Here is a 17,258-nt window from a genome sequence, read left to right as displayed (position 1 = left end):
CTCCGTGGCATTGACTGCGCTGGTGATTGCGCCTCGCGCCGCACGCTAGAGTTAGCAGATTTCGACGACTTGGCTCGCTTGAAGGTTTGCTGGCCAGTTTATTAAATATATAAACGGAATTAGATCGTAATATTTGACATGGGGTCTTCCTATATGATACTGAAGAGGGCTACATAGTTTTCTAAATATAAAAAATGAAGCCCTTTAAGTTATAATGAAGAAGATTTATGTAATCCTTTTCATCCTTAAATAAATATTTTAAAGTCAATCTGAGGAAGACCATGGTTGAAATTACAGTGAGTGTGTTAGTTAGTGCTTTTTATGCGACACAACGGCTTGCATACCGAAATAATGCAGGGTGCTTTTGAATTATGCGTTTTCATAAAGTCTACTCTTTGATGTGCCCTAGCCCTGTTAGTATAAAATAGCACAAAGCAATTGTAGGTAAACCTGACGAAAAAAGTTTGGACGTCAAATGTTTCTTAACCCTTTGAGTGGCATGTTTCTTTATTTCTGCATGCAGAGAGAAAATTTTTCTCTCAGTAACACTGCAGCACGCTCTGTGCAGAATATTTATTTAAAAAATAAACATACAATATTTTATGAGCAAAAAGTTAATTGATGTCTGCACGCCCCCAACCTATAACATATTTCTCGTATTGTACTTTACGAGGCATGGTGCTATGCAGTGGCACCTCGACCTCCCACACCGAGGCTCCTCTGTTGAGCGGACTTACTCGGCCTCTGTTTAGGAGGAAACTGTAACTTCCTTGTTTTCAGTCATCAGATACCGAGTACATTACTAATTCCTAGGCCTCAGTGTTTGCCATGAAGCGAACACTTCAATGACATAGATTCACCATTCTGTAGCAACAAAGGAGCATACCGAAACAGAAGTTGCCTGAACAAAACAAAGTTACATGCCATTAAAAAGTGACGCCACAAAATAAAACATTGTTTTTATTGCTTCATCATACATGCCGCTACACATAAAAAAAAAATGACCGGCGACTTGAGAGGGTCAGAGATCAAACCGAAACTGAAACTACAAGGGAATGCGCCCGGGTACATACTTGGATGTGGCTCTTAAAGGGCTAAAAGTTGTGGGAGCCACTGGTTTCCCTCCCCCGATAAGGCGTAAGCCGAGGACGTTCCGGGCAAAGTCGTCTGACTTCGAGACCGGTGCTCCGTATCGTGTCTGAGAGACTACGCCACCATGCTGGCTTACTCTCTCGCACTCCTCCGCGCGTCTCCCCGATTTCGGGGGAATAGCGAGACCGCGCGAGAGAGAGTCGGGCCTGCCCTCCGAGTGGACGGCTGTGTGGTCGAGGAGTCCTGGATTGGGCTCCGGGCAACGGGTCGAGTCACGGCGCGAGCTCGTCCGACCGGCGATGACTCCACGCTAGTGATTCCCCTGGCTCTGACAGTCGGCATCCCCACTACCTGTGGACGTCCGTCTGCCGAGAGCCCTGAACCCGAACTCCTGCGACAACGGGTAGCGGCGTGAGCTCATCCGACCGGCGATGACTCCCGCTCGCAATTACCCGTTTGGCTCTCAGGTCGGTGGGCAATGGGGGCACACTGTGTCCACGGCTCGCTTGACCGCAGTGTCTTGTTGGGGACCCCTGGTACTCAATAAACGCTGTTGGATACCGGGATCATCGTTGTTGGCATGGCGTTGGCAGAACCCGCCGCGGCGATCGCCCTCGCTGGCAGCCGTCGGCCGCGCGGTGGGACGGGCATCGGATTCCCGTTTGACTGGACCGGTCCCCGGATGTAAAGGTGCGTAATCCTCCCTCCTTTTATTTCCCACAAGGTAAAAACATATTCTCAAGTATTCCTCAATTAGATCAATTTGAGAGCATCCTTAGCACCACCCTTGACAGCTTTCATGGGGTGAGGTAATGCACTTTGGAACATGGATTCACCACTTAGATCACCTGCACAGCTTACTGTAAAATACCAAGAATGTGCCAAAGTCGCAACTTCAGGTGCCTATCCCTACCTTTAAGACATTTGAAAAATAAGTAAGGGAGGAGCACATTGAGCTCCTACCCCAGCAAGCTTCTGAGGCCACGGAGCAAACCAAGATGTTCCTCCGCATCACCCACTTCTCCAAGCACACCGGTGCAAAGGGTGAAGCTTTAATCTCGTGTATTGGTGCAAAATGGGGAAGCTTCATGCGCAAGCTCCGGTGCAAAGCAGTGAAGCTTGTCACAAAAGTGGCGGTGTAACGCCAGGGTTCTACTTGATCCTATACCGCTCTTATGCTGTTCCACTGGACCAAGCAAAGGCCCACCCTACCATGTGCCCCAGCTGCTTTTCTGCTGCTGAGACTAACAAGCATCCATGCCCTATTTTTTTGTTATTATCCCAAAAACATTTAGGTGGGTGCTTTATCGATGTTTCATGGTAATGATCGCACATAACAACCAGCTTTTCGTACAGACACAAAAACTGTTTGTTTATTGGCCCAACAAGAACTCCGTAGAAGCCAACGTGTGAAAGCATGTGGTGACTAACCTTTTGGGTCCTTGAACACTGAGCATCCCCATGGAGCCTGACCGGTCTTCAATAGAAACACGGAACTTGCGGTCTTGGACCACAGATCGAATGTGAGAAAGGCTGTGATTTGCGCTAGCTCCCGCAGCTGCCACATAGAAACCCCGGCCTGCAAGAGAAATGCGGCAGCATAAGCAATAACCTCAGTACGCCTCAGAATATTTGTTTACTTCATGTACAGTCGGCCCTAAAAAAATTACGGTGGCTTAGCTCGGCTATGCCAGGATATACGTAGCGTGAGCTTATGTGCACAAAATGAGAGGCACTATCAAGCGGCTCCGGTGCAGCGTCAGACTTGGCTACTGTGCAACGGAGGCGCACAGCTGGGCACGCGGCGGCGCCAGTGCGTCTGCTGCGGCTATGACGTCACTTCTCTGGAATGCACAGACCGGCGAGGCGCGCGCGGCGGCGGCGGCTCCGGCGCACCAGCTGTGTGCCGTGTGACGTCACTGCTCCTCGCGTATGCACAGCACAGCTCTTTGGGAGCCACGCGAAACTGCTCAATCTCGGCCAGTGTAGCTCACGCTACAAAAAGATGAACACGAGTGATGCATGGCCAGCGCGGGGAAACTGCCAGACGCGGCACTGTATTTCGCGACAACACGGGAAGCGAGAGTGAAAGGGACGTTCCACTTTTGAATCGCAAGGGTGCTGAGAGAGTTATTATTTATAGTCCTTTTTTTTTTTGTTTTTTTTTGTTTTACGGGCAGCCTGTTTTTGAAGGTGACGGGTCATGAATGAGACAACACTTTGTATTTCCATTGTAATCAATGAAGCCTTCGCAGCGATATGTATTTTATTTGCTAATTGAAATTTGTGCGTGGAGGATAGAGTATTTCCCATATTAAAACGCAAATCTTTCAAATCGTGACACAATCAATAAGATGAAGCATAGAAAACTGTAAAAAAAAGTCAGAACTTCACAGTTCAGTGTCAATAAATCGTAAAGGACGGTGAAACACAGACAAAAAAAGATAGCCTGGTCTCAAGGAGTGAGCGAAAACCGAACAGATGTGCGCAGTCACGCTGTGTCATTTGGAAGGCACGTTTTGGGAATCGCTTTGATGTGCCAACATCCCCCGTGCATCAAAGAGTGGACGAATTCTGTAATCAGCAATCAGCAAATACGCAACCATAGCGCCCCATGTTGCCTTATCGCCGCCCGAGCCATAGCTCCCTTCTATTCTACTTTTTTAAGGCCGACTGTACCTCAAGTTTACCGAGCACTATACAGGAGGTGGAAACTGAAAATATTAATACCATGTTTATAAAGAAAAAAAAATAGAACACAGATAAAGTATGTTGCATCCAGCTTATTCCATTATTTTTTTGGTTTTCGAAACACCAGGTCTCGAACCAACTGACCCATTTCGCAATCCTGCAGCAAAAAAAACAAGTTCCAAGGAATGTGCAAAGTGTACACTACTGATTCAGACAGCTGCACATAACATATAAAGTGGTTATCAGTCGTCTGTAATCTAGAATAAAATTGACTCCTATCTTTTTTTCTTTTTTTTATCCCAGTGGTTTTAAGGGTTTACTACTTTCACACATTTCTGTAGAAGATTAATTCTTCAATGTTTTGAAGGAAACAAAAAGCGACTGGTTAATGAACTAGTAGTGTACTGTTTATTCAAATGAATAAACAACCATTTGTGGCTTGCCAAGTCACGAATTTCCTGCATTCTAGCAGCAAAATAAAGTGAAGCAAAAAACAGTGGAATCTCGCTAATTTGAACCTGAATGGGAACCAAAACTTTGTTTAAATAATACAAGGTTTGAATTACTGGGAGTTTCCATCCTAGAAACACATAGGACGGGACCCGCATGTTAGTTTGAATTATCAGAGAGCTTAAATTAACGAGATTCCACTGTAATGATGCCGTGGTGTCTTGTTTGACATATGATAGAACTGAAAAAAAAAATCATCAGACTCTGATCACTAAACACTTAATTTTCAAGTACTTTATGCAGAAATAGGAGGAGAAAAGCTGCATAGTTCTTACTCAACAACCATAACCATGACATGAGCCGGGCACGATGCATGAACTTCTGGACATGTCCAGACAAGGCTTCCTTTCCCTTGCAATGCCAATGCTGCCCGAACTTTAAACTGAACTACCCTAAAAGATTAAGCAAGCACGCACCCAAACCTTGGAAAGAACCCTAAAGAAACTGTGGGATAAGTGCATAAGTGCTTAATAGTTTCAAGCAGGGACTCAAACCGAAAAATATAACGTTTCGGTTACGGTTACGGTTACCGCTTCCTGTTGATAACGGTTTCGTTTTGGTTTTTTACGGTTTTAATTTTTACGGTTTCGGTTACCGGTTACACGTTCATAAAAACCGGTTTATTTCAGTTTTTTCAATAATTTGTCTAATTGAAATGCTAGACAGCCATTTTAGAAAAAACTGTTTAAAGTAGTCTCAGATATCCAATAACGTGAAATACAAGGAACCTAGAAACGTCTTAATACTTCTAATTGGTCAGAAGTTGCACACGTTCCTAGCTCCAACTCTTGTTCACTACATCTACTTACATTATTTAGTTTGATGCCCGAGCATCAGAGGTCGGCATTTTAGGTCGCCCTCACTCACCCTCACCCTCACAGCCACACTTACCTAAGCCCCTCACTCACCCTCACCCTCACAGCTACACTCACCTTCAGCCCCTCACTCACCCTCACCCTCACAGTCACACTCACCTTCAGCCCTTCACTCACCCTCACTGAACCTCACGGCCCTCACGCACTCACCGCCCTCACGGCCCTCACGCCCCTCACGGCCCTCACCGCCCTCACGGCCCTCACGCCCCTCACTCACTCATGGCCCTCACGCCACTCACCGCCCTCACGGCCCTCACCGCCCTCACCGCCTTCACGGCCCTCACCGCCCTCACCGCCCTCACGGCCCTCACGGCCCTCACGGCCCTCACCGCCCTCACGGCCCTCACGCCACTCACCGCCCTCACGCCACTCACCGCCCTCACGCGCCTTACCACCCTTGCGGCCCTCACACCCCTCACGCCCCTCACGCACTGATGGCCCTCACGCCAGTCAGGCCAGCTTCAGATGGGGCAATTTCGCACAGAAACTTTACGTCGCAACACCAGCAACACGGGCCGCCCGCGATCACACGCAGCAACGAATTGCTGCAATTTGCCATCGTCATCATAAAATTTTATTTTTCTTGCACTATTTAGACACAATTACGCGTTATAAACGTGTTTTTATGCATTTAAATCTCGTTAAGAATACTAATGCACCTTTCTGAAACAGTTTATTTCCAAAAAAACGATCGATTTCAAACCAGAACCAAGTCTTTCGGTGTCATCATCACCGGCACGAGGTATCACGTGAAAATTTTGCGTCCCTGATTGGATGCAGCCGCTTCAAACGCATTCGAATTGCTCCGAGTTGCATGGCCCTCACGGCCCTCACGGCCCTCACGGCCCTCACCACCCTCACCGCCCTCACGGCCCTCACCGCCCTCACGGCCCTCACCGCCCTCACGGCCCTCACCGCCCTCACCGCCCTCACGGCCCTCACGGCCCTCACGGCCCTCACCGCCCTCACGGCCCTCACCGCCCTCACAGCCCTCACGGCCCTCACGGCCCTCACAGCCCTCACGGCCCTCACGGCCCTCACTCACCCTCACACTCATGAATTTTCCTGGTTCAGAAACTCACTCACCCTCACCTCACCTGTGAAGATGAGGGTGAGTGAGGGTGAGTGAGGGCCCTCATGAGTGAGGTTTGCCGAGGTATGCCGAGCATACATGTTACTTCTAGTACTCGGGGATCATCGCGTTCTATATAATAAAAATTAAAATAAACAGCGCTACTCTGTTGTTTGACACCATTTATAAACAATTACCCTAAGAAAGTTCCCACTTTATGCTGGAAGAACCATTCGCACTTTCTCGTCGCTACAGTTGATTTCAACCTCATACATGCAGGCGAGTCTTCGCTTCACTGAAGGAAGGAACAGAACTACAGCCATCCACTAGTAAAATACTGCTAAGTGGAATGAAGTAATAAAATTGAGAGCTGGGCTGGGCGGGCCGTGAGGCAAGAAGCCTTCGTGCAGCGAATGGAAAGTCCGCCGTAGTCGGGCGGCCCGTGAAAACTACTTGCCTCACTAAACACTGCCCAGTCGACTTCAGGTGCCTGCTGGGTCGAGTGGACTGGCGGTGTAGGTCCCGTCGCTTTTGACTTGTAGGCAGTGCTACCCAGGACCGACTGAGAGTCTTCGACGACGCTTTGTTTGTCTGTAGTGTGTTCCTTTGTGTTGGTGTGGTTTTCCTCCTTGCCATCGTACGTGTCGAAGGAGCCGTCATCGGCGTGGGGCTCAATGACTGTCGGTCCTGCTGAGCCACTCCAGGATTCGCTCGGTGGCGGTGGTTGTCGAGTCGGGATCCATTGGGTCGTTTTCTTCGATCCAAGATCAAGCTCGGGCACGGTCGGCCGAGACGCCAGCCTCGCAAAGAGCATGGGCGAGAATGTCCTCGACAGGAAAAACGCACAGGAGCGTCGAGGAGACGACTGTGCCGTCAATGACGGCACTGGTGGGTTTCGAAGACTCAGCGTAGCTGCCGGACTCACGATTAGGGGGCCTCTTCGACTTGGTGTCTGGGCGGTAGCTGGTGTGCGCGGGAGCACGAGGCGTGTGGCGTCCGCGTCGAGGCTGGTTGGGTAGCTGGTCGGGGAGCTCTCTGAAAACCTCAGACTCGAATCCTCGACGTCTGGGATAGGACTGCCGTCCTACAGTTCCCTCTCGCGACGACGTGGAAGAGTTCCAGTTTATCGAAAATGAGGTGCTGGTGTTCGGGGAGCATGTCATCCCAGTAGAACCGATGGCGGGGGAGATGCCTGATCTCATGGACATCTCTCGTGGAGAAACTTATGGTGTCCTGGGCGAGGTCGCTCAGAATGTCGTAGGCATGACGGATTCTCGCTCCGGCATGGGTGGTGGGGGCTCTATCAGAGGTAGTTGGATTGCGCTGGTGGCTCTGGTAGAAATGATTCTCGTAGAAGCCATACCTCCGGCGGTGGCAGGGGGAGGCCTCCGGCGATGCTGGAAGCGATCTCTCGGCGCGTCTGTGGATGTTCGAGCTTACCGTGCCGACGTTCGAATAGCTCGCGTTCACAGTTTTGCGAGAGAGACTGTTGAGACTGCTGGCCGTGTGGGGCGAGATTGGCCAGGCCATCGACGATTGGAAGCAGGGCAGCTCCCAAGGTTCAGGCGAAGGAGGCAGAAATTGCATCCCATGTCTGTTGGACGAGGGTGGCGCGTTGGCGCGTTTGACGAGGAGGCATCCTTCTCCCTGGCTTTTTCTTTTGTCATGTTGAGAAGCTGAGAGGCGTGGCAGTGCCGGCGACGGTAAAGCCCCTCTATCCTGGGAAAAGTGGCGCCGTTCATTGTTGTTAAATGCTCGAGGCACGTGCGACGCGCTACTTCTGGGAAATTCATGCCGTCTGAAATAGCTAAGTGTTGCGCTGTGCCGCCATGATCTTCCCAAGGGCTGCACGTTGCACGTGCCTTGTGCATCGACGAACATTGCGCTACTTTTGAAACATGAAGGGGCTTTAGGCGGCGGGTGCCACTCGGTTTGAAGAAGGGTCACGGCGCGGGAAGGAAAAGAAAAAAACTCGGACACCCTTCTGACGTTTCCTCGCTCCTTCCACCACTCTCAGCCCGAGCATATATATATATATATATATATATATATATATATATATTGTATATATAATACAAAACGCCAATGTCAAACCCCTGACTTTTTTTTTTCTTTCTGTGTTGTTTCAAAATCGTCACTCGCGACACGTTTCACACTAAATGAACAACATAAACATTATTAATGAACAGCAGGGCCCATTAAAGCCCCTTCATGTTTCAAAAGTAGCGCAAAGTGCGTCGATGCACGAGGCACGTGCAACGTGCATCCCTTGGGAAGGTCAAGGCGGCACAGCGCAGCACTGAGCTAGATTTCAGACGCCATGTTCTTTCCAGAAGTGGCGCGCTGAACTTGTCTCGCGCGTTTCCACAACAATGAAGGCGCCACTTTTCCCAGGATACAGGGGCTTTAGGGCCCGTTTGCTCGAAGCGCTAACCGCGGCTAAAGTTAGCCGCAGTACCTAGGAGAGGGATTCTGAGATCATGTGACAGGGATCGGTAGGGATGCGGGAAAACATGGCGGTGCCCTGCAAAGTGAGCGCCACTCGCTTCGGAACTGATATGTCGTTGTAGCTGCAATATCGCGCGCGGTAGTCAGTAGCTAATGGTGCAGGAGGCTTTCCCTTTGCCTTACCTCACTTAAATCGCAAAGCATGAGCAATGACCTCGCCGCATTTTTTAGATAGTATTTCGATTCTGGCCATTCTTAAGCCTTAATGAACACGATAATTGTCGGCATGCATGGAAACGTCTTTGGAAAGTGGATTGCCTTGACTCAATCGGCCTTGTATTGATAGCACACAAATTTCCCAAGTACCGAGGTGCATGCTACGAGTGTAGTTGCAGGCATTGCGCGTGCTGGCGTATGCAGTAGTAATATACCCGTTGCTCTGGGCAGGGGGCGCGAGCGCGTCCGGAAGACTTACGCAAGACGCGACCAAGTTTTGCTGGCTGCATCATCCGTGTGGCGCTGTAACGTTCGATTTTGCACGTGTCACGTTCGAATACAAGCCGCTGTCAGCATCTGTAGATGTGCGGTAACAAAACGTCTAAAAAAAGTAAAAAAAAAAAAGAACAGAATTATGCTGCTTGCGGCCGCAGCGTTCCATTAAACATTCCTTTCATATTTGCTTTCTTTCACAGCTTCCCCGAGCACGTATATTTCACTTTACTTGATAGTGAACCCGAAGCTACTCGGAAAAGCGCGTCATCCTGAACGATGCTCGCACTGCACGAGCGCGCGTGCTTGGCAGGGACGAGGAAAGCTCGCAGCTCGCTCTTGTAGCCTCTGCTACGCTGGAACTTAGAATGGAACTGAGTAGAAAAAACTCTAGTGGAGAAGCGTATTGATGCATGTTCGAAACGCGAGCCAAATATTCTATTTTGCTCGCCTGCAGCGCTGCTCAAAACTTGTGAGCTAAGGGCCTATCGTTCTAAAGGAAAAAGTCTAAAACAAATTTTGCCTTGCACGCGCGTTCGTCCAAGTCTTGTAATGATTATTTACTTCGAATCTTTTATAAGAGGAAGGACAGCGAGCGCGGACCATAGAATTACACTTCCAGCGTTCTTCTCGATGCTTGGTAATTTAGAAAAAGGTCTGTTGGGGCGGGACGCTGGTCTTCTTTTGTGTACTATTAATATCCGGTCGATTGAGTCAAGGCAATCCGCTTTCCAAAGACGTTGCCATGCCGACAATTATCGCGTTCATTTAGGCTTAGAAAGGCCAGAATCGAAAGACTATGCAACAAATGCCGCGAAGTCATTGCTCGTGCTTTGCGATTTAAGCAAGGTAAGGCAAAGCGAAAGCCTCCTGCACCATTCGTTGCTGACTAACGCGCCCGATAGTGCAGCTACAACGACATGTTAGTTACAAAGCGAGCGGCGCTCACGCACCGAGGCGCCGCCATGCTTCCCGGCATCCCAGCCCCCAGTCACGTGATTTCAAACTCCCTCTCCTAGGTACTGCTGCTAACTTTAGCCGCGGTTAGCGCTTCGAGCAAACGGGCCTATGTTTTCTTTTCCGCCAGCTCTGCATGATGGCCAATTTACCTCGTTTCTTTATACTGGCTACTGCATGTCAGGAACATCGGTGGTTTTGATAGAACCGAGTTGGATGGACATCTGAGAATTCGAACTTAATAGTTAATACACTGAAAGCGACACGTACTGAATACATGTAGCGATGTAGGAGTGTGGCAGATTTAGAAATATAGAATTTTTTTAATTATAAGCTCGACCACTAATTCAATCTGAGTATTCTTATTCCTAAAGTCAGATTGAATGGAAATATGTAACCAGATGCACCACTCGCTGACAGTAACTCTGTCAAATGGCCACAACAATTTAAGATCCCTCCTCCAGGTCATACTTCAGAAAAACTAATAGTTTATATTTCGGTTAATATTGGTTAAAACCGGTTACCGGTGAATAATTTACGGTTCCGGTTCCGGTTACGGTTTTTATAAATATCAAATAGCGGTTTCGTTCCGGTTACGTTACAGAAAAAATTTCGTTCCTAAACGGTTTTCGGTTTCGGTTACAGTTACGGTTTGAGTCCCTGGTTTCAAGCGCAAAAAAAAAACAGAAAAAAAGGTTGAAGGGGCACATTAGAGGCTGATTTTCATCACAGCCTTGCACCTGCATGCTTGGAGAAGCGATTGACCACACTGGCCACATCTATTTAAATATGTAAATATGGGAATAAATAGTTTGATCAGAACCAAGGCAAAGACGACCACATGCTCTCAGATTATTTCCAAATGCTTCAAAACTAGCAGGTCGGCGGTTATTCTGATAACGGTGGATGATTGGTGTTTTACTAGAATGCTTAGTTTTCAAAACTGCGACATTGCCTTTTTGATGATCATCTGCAACCTAACATAAGTAAACTTTCTAATTTTGCAAATCGATTAAAAAGCTAAGGTATGTCACACCAAAATTGTGAATATATATGAAAATGTTATTGCATGTCAATAATTCCTCACTGAAGACCCCCATATAGGCTTCACAAAAGTATTGTAATTCCAATGAAAATCATTATCTCCTTCTGAACCGAAATTTCAACAGGCATTGAGAGTCCATTGCTCGAGGGGGCTTACCGTCAAAACTGGGGTCACAGGCCAAGCCGTCACTGGGATGAATGGCGCTGACAGTCAGGTCAGCCTCCACCATTCCCCTCGAGTTGAGCATGCAGGTATACACGGTGGAGCCTGCACAGACCGAGGCAAATAAATGACAAAAGCGTCGGACGCAACAACTCTCATCGAGAAAGCAGTACAAGTTGTTGAGAGTAACCAGGGTCATGCCATCAAAACCACATGATCGCGATAACTTAATAAAAAAGTTATAGACCAAGGTGCAGCCCCACATACTACTAAAAAAAAAGGCTATTCATGAAGTTGTTGAATGAAACCACCCCGGAAGTATGGTCGACATCAAACTCCCTTTGCTTCTATGGCTTTCACAAACTTCATTGAAGCACTTGTTTGAGCAGATACTCAAGTTTGTTTTCAAAAAGTACAGTAGACTCCCGTAATGCGAACTTGCTCAACCCGAACTCTCAGATGTGTCAATCAAATCGGGAATTTTCAATTAATTTCCCAAAGACACAATGCAAAAATATTTGCTAAGCACAAACCACTTGTGTGCGTGTTTTGGTTACTTCGAACTTCCACAGACTTGAAGGGCAGTACCAACAGTGCCGACCAGGAATTCTTTTAAGGGGGGGAGGGGGGGGGGGGGGGGGGGGAACCGACTTGGGAAGTGGAGAGGGGGACAGAATGCTCAGAATGAATGACGAACGTGTGACAGCAATAGTCGAGAGTTTCCTGCCATAATGCCGTTTCGCTATTGGCCAATGGGAAAATATGGGCATACTTGGGTCGTGTTTAAGAGCTTCCTCAATCTCACAGGTTTCACACCCTTCGTCTGTGCGGTCGGGAGATGTGACCAGCCAGACTAACTCTGATCTATTGGAGTAAAATTAAGAACAAAGCTTCGGTGGCTTGGTGCTTTTGGTTTTGGGGTTTCGGAGGTGGTGTCGCGCTCTTCGTCTACTCTTTGCGCTGGCTTTGACAACAGCTCTAATGTGCGTTACGATCTGCGACAGAGTGATCACGGTGGAGGTGCATCTATGCTCGACAGATGAACCTACTACTCAGTGGCATAGCCAAGAATTCTTTTGGGGGGGAGGCGGGGCTGGGAGACTGGAATGGCTGGGATCTCTGACTTGAGAAGCGGGGAGAGGGACATAATGCATGGATATTGATGATGATGATGATGATTAGGAGTTTATTGGCGCAGCAGCAACGAGGGCCATAATGCGCCAAACTTAATGTATTTAGAACATATTATAACAAAAGTTTACTTTGAGGCTACATATTTACAAATGGTATAAATATCCAGTTTGTTTTAAAAAGTCTAAGACACGGCTGAATGGAACTAAAGGTTTATCACCAAGCAAAAAAGAGGGATGAAATGGGAGATGATCCCTAAAAAGTTCGAGAAAACATGATTGACGGAGTGGTTGATGGGACGAACAATGCCACAAAATGTGCAACACGGTCAGAAGCTCTCCACAATGTTCACATAGTGCAACATCCTCACCACGAAGCAAATACTGATGTGTCACACGGGAGTGACCTGTTCTTAGACGGCATAGAAGAACCTCCACACGACGTTCCCTGTTGTAAGAGCTCTCCCAAACGCCCAGAACGGGCTTGATAATGTGAAGTTTGTTGTTGCTCTCTGTATCCCATTCAAGCTGCCATTTGAGAAAAATAGATTTCCTCAGAAGTGGTTTCAAGTCTTGGTAAGGTAAGCAATTGAATGTTATAGACGAGCCTTGGGCAGACACGGCCAATTTATCCGCCTCTTCATTGCCCAAAATCCCAACGTGGCTTGGCACCCAGCAGAACTTAATGTCCCGACCGCGTCGCAGGGCGCTATTGATCTTACCATGTAGATGTTGTGCAAGGCGGTTCTTTGTGGGCATCAGGGAGGACACAGCCAATAAGGCACTCTGCGAGTCGACAAAAATTACAGCTTTCATTATACTATTGTCGAGTATATGTTCGACCGCTAGTAAAATAGCATAAAGCTCTGCAGTGAAAATGCTTGCCCTAGAGTCAACTTGTGTGGCTTTGCTGTAGGAGGCGGAATAGAAAGCACACCCTACAAAAGACGACGATTTGGACCCATCTGTATAAAACTCCAGGTAGTCTGCATATTTTTGTTGCAAGGAGAGGAACTCCTGCCGGAGGATTTGTGGTGAAATGACCCTCTTACTGTATTTTGCAAGTGACCAGTCACAGAAAATCGGCAGAACATCCCATGGAGCAACCCTATGAGTGTTTTTAAGCAAGGGAATCTCATGGAGGGGGATATTAAGGGATTGACAAGTACTTTGCAAACGGAGGCCTAATGGTCTAACAATGCTCGGCTTGTTTTCGAAAAGTTGTGAACTTCTGCAAGCATGAAGGGCACTGTAGGAGGGATGCTTTGGATTTGAAAATACTTTGTAAGCATAAGAGACGCTGAGGTACTGCCTCCGTTTCTCAAGGGACATTTGATGCGTATCAGCATACAAACTCTTCACGGGAGATGTGCGAAATGCACCTGTAGAAAGTCGTAGTCCAAGGTGGTGTACTGGGTCAAGCATCTTAAGAGCGGATGGCCGCGCTGACCCATATACTACTGCACCATAGTCGAGGCGGGATCGAACTAAGGAGTTATACAGTCGTAGAAGACAGCGCCTATCAGCACCCCACGACATATGCGATAGCACTTTTAGGATGCTTGATGACATCAAGCATTTCCGTTTCAAATTCTTCAGATGGGGTACAAAGGTAAGTTTCTTGTCAAAAATAACACCCAAAAATTTGTGTTCTTGTTGGACTGATATCTCAATGCTATTAAGATGCAAGGAAGGATCAAGAGACAATCCCCGGCGTAATGAAAAAGGAACACAGACTGTTTTTTCAGGAGAAAATTTGAAGCCGTTTTCTTCTGCCCACTTACACATTCTATTGATTGTAAGCTGCAATTGTCGTTCACAACTGGAGAGGTTACAGGAAGACACAGAGATTTGCACATCATCCACATATAGAGAGTAAGTTACTGATGATGGCATAACCTTAGCTAGACTGTTAATCTTTACAGCAAAGAGGGTAACGCTCAACACTCCTCCTTGAGGAACACCATTTTCTTGAGAAAAAACATCTGAAAGTGTGGAGCCCAATCGGACTTGAAAGGTTCTTTCGCTGAGAAAGCTCTGTATGCACTGAAGCATGCGGCCCCGTACACCACAGTTGTACAAGTCGCGAAGTATTCCATACCTCCATGTGGTATCATATGCTTTGTGTAAATCGAAAAACACCGAGACACAATGCTGCCGGTGTACAAATGCCTCACGTATAGCGGTCTCTAGGCGAACCAAATGATCGGTGGTCGCTCGTCCCTCCCGAAAGCCGCACTGGTTTACGTCAAAAAAATTCTCAGTCTCTAAGAAATGGACAAGACGACGATTCACAAGCCGCTCATAGGTCTTCCCTAAGCAACTTGTGAGTGCGATGGGACGATAGCTCGTAGGAATGGAAGGGTCTTTCCCAGGTTTCAAAAAAGGGATTATGTGGGCATGTTTCCAGCAACGAGGAAAGGCAGCAGCTTGCCATAGTTGATTAAAGAAGGTTAACAAACCGTTCATAGATTCAGGGGACAGTTTCCTCAACATTTCATAGTGGAGTCTGTCTGGCCCTGGTGCAGACTGCTTCTTTGCACCAAGAGCGACTTTGAGTTCACACATTGTGAATGGTCTATTGTAAAAAAATGAACCACCCTCCGACATCGAGATGGGCTGCTTTTCAACAGTCGACTGGAACTTCTTGAATTTTTCGCTAAAATTAGAGGAGCTACTAATAAGATGGAAATGCTCCCCAAGAACATTTGCTTGATCTTTCAGCGATACAGAGGGGGAAGAAAACAGAGGAGTTCGGAAAGATTGGTAATCTCCTCGAACTTTCCGCAGGCGATCCCAAACTTCTTTAGCTGGGACAAAGCTATTTAGAGAAGATATATATTTTTCCCATGATGTCCTCTTTGCCTGTTTCCGTGTCCAACGTGCCTTGGCCCTACATTTTTTAAATTCAATCAGGTTCAAAGCAGTGGGATAACGGCGAAATATACCCCATGCCTTGTTCTGTTTCCTGCGAGTGACTCTGCAGTCCTCATTCCACCAGGGTTTGCATCTCCGGGGTAGGACGCCGGATGTTTGCGGAATAGAAGATGCAGCAGCATTAATTAGACATTCAGTGACAAACACCGTCGCCTCCTCGGGGGACATACTGCGAAAAAGCGATGGATCCAGTACGGCATTTAAACCAAAAAGAGCCCAGTCAGCCTTCTCTAATTTCCACTTTGGAAGGCGGGTCGAAAGCGAAGGAAGGGGTATTGAACTTTCTAAAATTATGGGGAAATGATCGCTGCCAAATGGATTATCTAAAACCTTCCATGAAAAGCATGGAAGTAAAGCTGGTGATGATATGGAAAGGTCTATTGAAGTAAAGGTGTTATGAGCAGCACTAAAAAACGTTGGCTCCTTTTTATTCAGAAGACAGAGCCCGGAGGATAATAAAAGTCGTTCTAAAACTCCACCACGAGAATCCTGACGAACACTACCCCACAGTGGGTGGTGGGCGTTAAAATCACCTAGAATTAAAAAAGGCTTAGGCAGCTGATCTATGAGTCCTTGTAGCTCGTGGAGCTGCAGTGGAACGTTGGGTGGCAGGTAGAGAGAGACCAGGGTGACGAGTCGGTCAAGGAGAACGCGAACTGCTACTGCCTCGAGTGGTGTTTGTAGAGGAACCTGAGCACACACAACCCCGCTCTGCACTACAACTGCGACACCACCAGAAGGGCTAGGAGAAAGGCGATCCTTCCTAAAAACCTGGTGCCGGCGTAAGACCTGTGTGTGTTTGTCGGTCAGATGGGTTTCCTGCAAACAGAGTGCCACAGGACGAAGCTCATCGAGAAAAAAATTAACGTCATCAATATTACGAAGAAGGCCGCGACAGTTCCACTGCATGATACCTAATTGTTTACTCATAGCAGTGCTAAAATTAAAATAAACTTTAACTTATAAACTGCAAGAATGGGTAAAAAACGGTTTACTAAGGTTTAAAATCGATTTTTATGCGCGGAGCATTTTTCATTTTCGCGCAGTCATTCTGCTTCCCACTAGAGGTAGTGGGAGCAGCGAGGGAGGACTCCGATCCCGAGAGGATAGCCTCGTCGTCGGATCTGAGCCCACACTCTTCCATGGGCTCTTCCGGTGGTGTCGTCGGTTGACCCTTAGGGGCCAACTGCTTCGACGTCTCACCGGGCTTCCTCTGGGGAGCAGAGGAGCGAGGGGGTAGGCCTCGGCCCTTAGGGGCCAAAGGGCCAGGTGGAGCAGGGGGGGTCAGCCCCTGCCCTGAGGTGGATGCAGAAGAGGCAGCATCCACCTTACGGTTCGAAAGCGGTGTCACTGGCACCGCTCCCGAGGACGGAGACCTCGACGGGAGGCGCAGACTGTCCGTAGACGTCTGAGTTCCCGTCGAAACCATTGGCCGTACCGGTCCCCTGCGTACGGCCTCGGCATAAGAGCCTTTGGATACAAAGGCGAAACGCTTCTTTGCATCAGCGTATGAAATATTTTCGGTAACCTTCAAGGTGAGGATTTCTTTTTCCTGTTTCCATAATGGGCAGGATCGGGAGTATGCTGGGTGCTTACCGCTACAGTTAGCACAGTGGGGCTCATTCTCGCACACATCAGCAACGTGCTCCTTGCTAGAACACTTGGCACAAGTGTCACTTCCTCGACAGTTCCGTGACCCATGGCCAAACCGTTGGCATTTAAAACACCGCTGAGGGTTTGGCACATAGGGGCGGACGCGGCACTGGAGATATCCTGCCTTCACAACTTCAGGAAGTGTAGTTGACTCAAATGTAAGGATGATGTGTTTCGTCTTGCGTTCAACACCATCG

General features: G+C 47.9%; 1 protein-coding gene across 1 annotated transcript in view; it reads right to left on the bottom strand.

Annotated features, from left to right (window-relative positions):
- The window catches only part of LOC8034007 (sarcosine dehydrogenase, mitochondrial), a 112,915-nt gene that overhangs the window by 57,836 nt on the left and 37,821 nt on the right, over positions 1-17,258 (bottom strand). The window contains exons 14-15 of the mRNA XM_040223012.2: positions 11,336-11,446; positions 2,524-2,671 (exon numbers count right to left, since the gene is read on the bottom strand). Of these exons, the coding sequence (XP_040078946.1) occupies positions 2,524-2,671; positions 11,336-11,446 (259 nt within the window). The remainder of the gene's footprint in view (positions 1-2,523; positions 2,672-11,335; positions 11,447-17,258) is intronic.

Source organism: Ixodes scapularis, unplaced genomic scaffold, assembly GCF_016920785.2.
Source record: "Ixodes scapularis isolate PalLabHiFi unplaced genomic scaffold, ASM1692078v2 PGA_scaffold3__209_contigs__length_174095766, whole genome shotgun sequence".
Classification (NCBI taxonomy): Eukaryota; Metazoa; Arthropoda; class Arachnida; order Ixodida; family Ixodidae; genus Ixodes; species Ixodes scapularis.
This window is presented reverse-complemented; position numbering and strand designations above follow the sequence as displayed.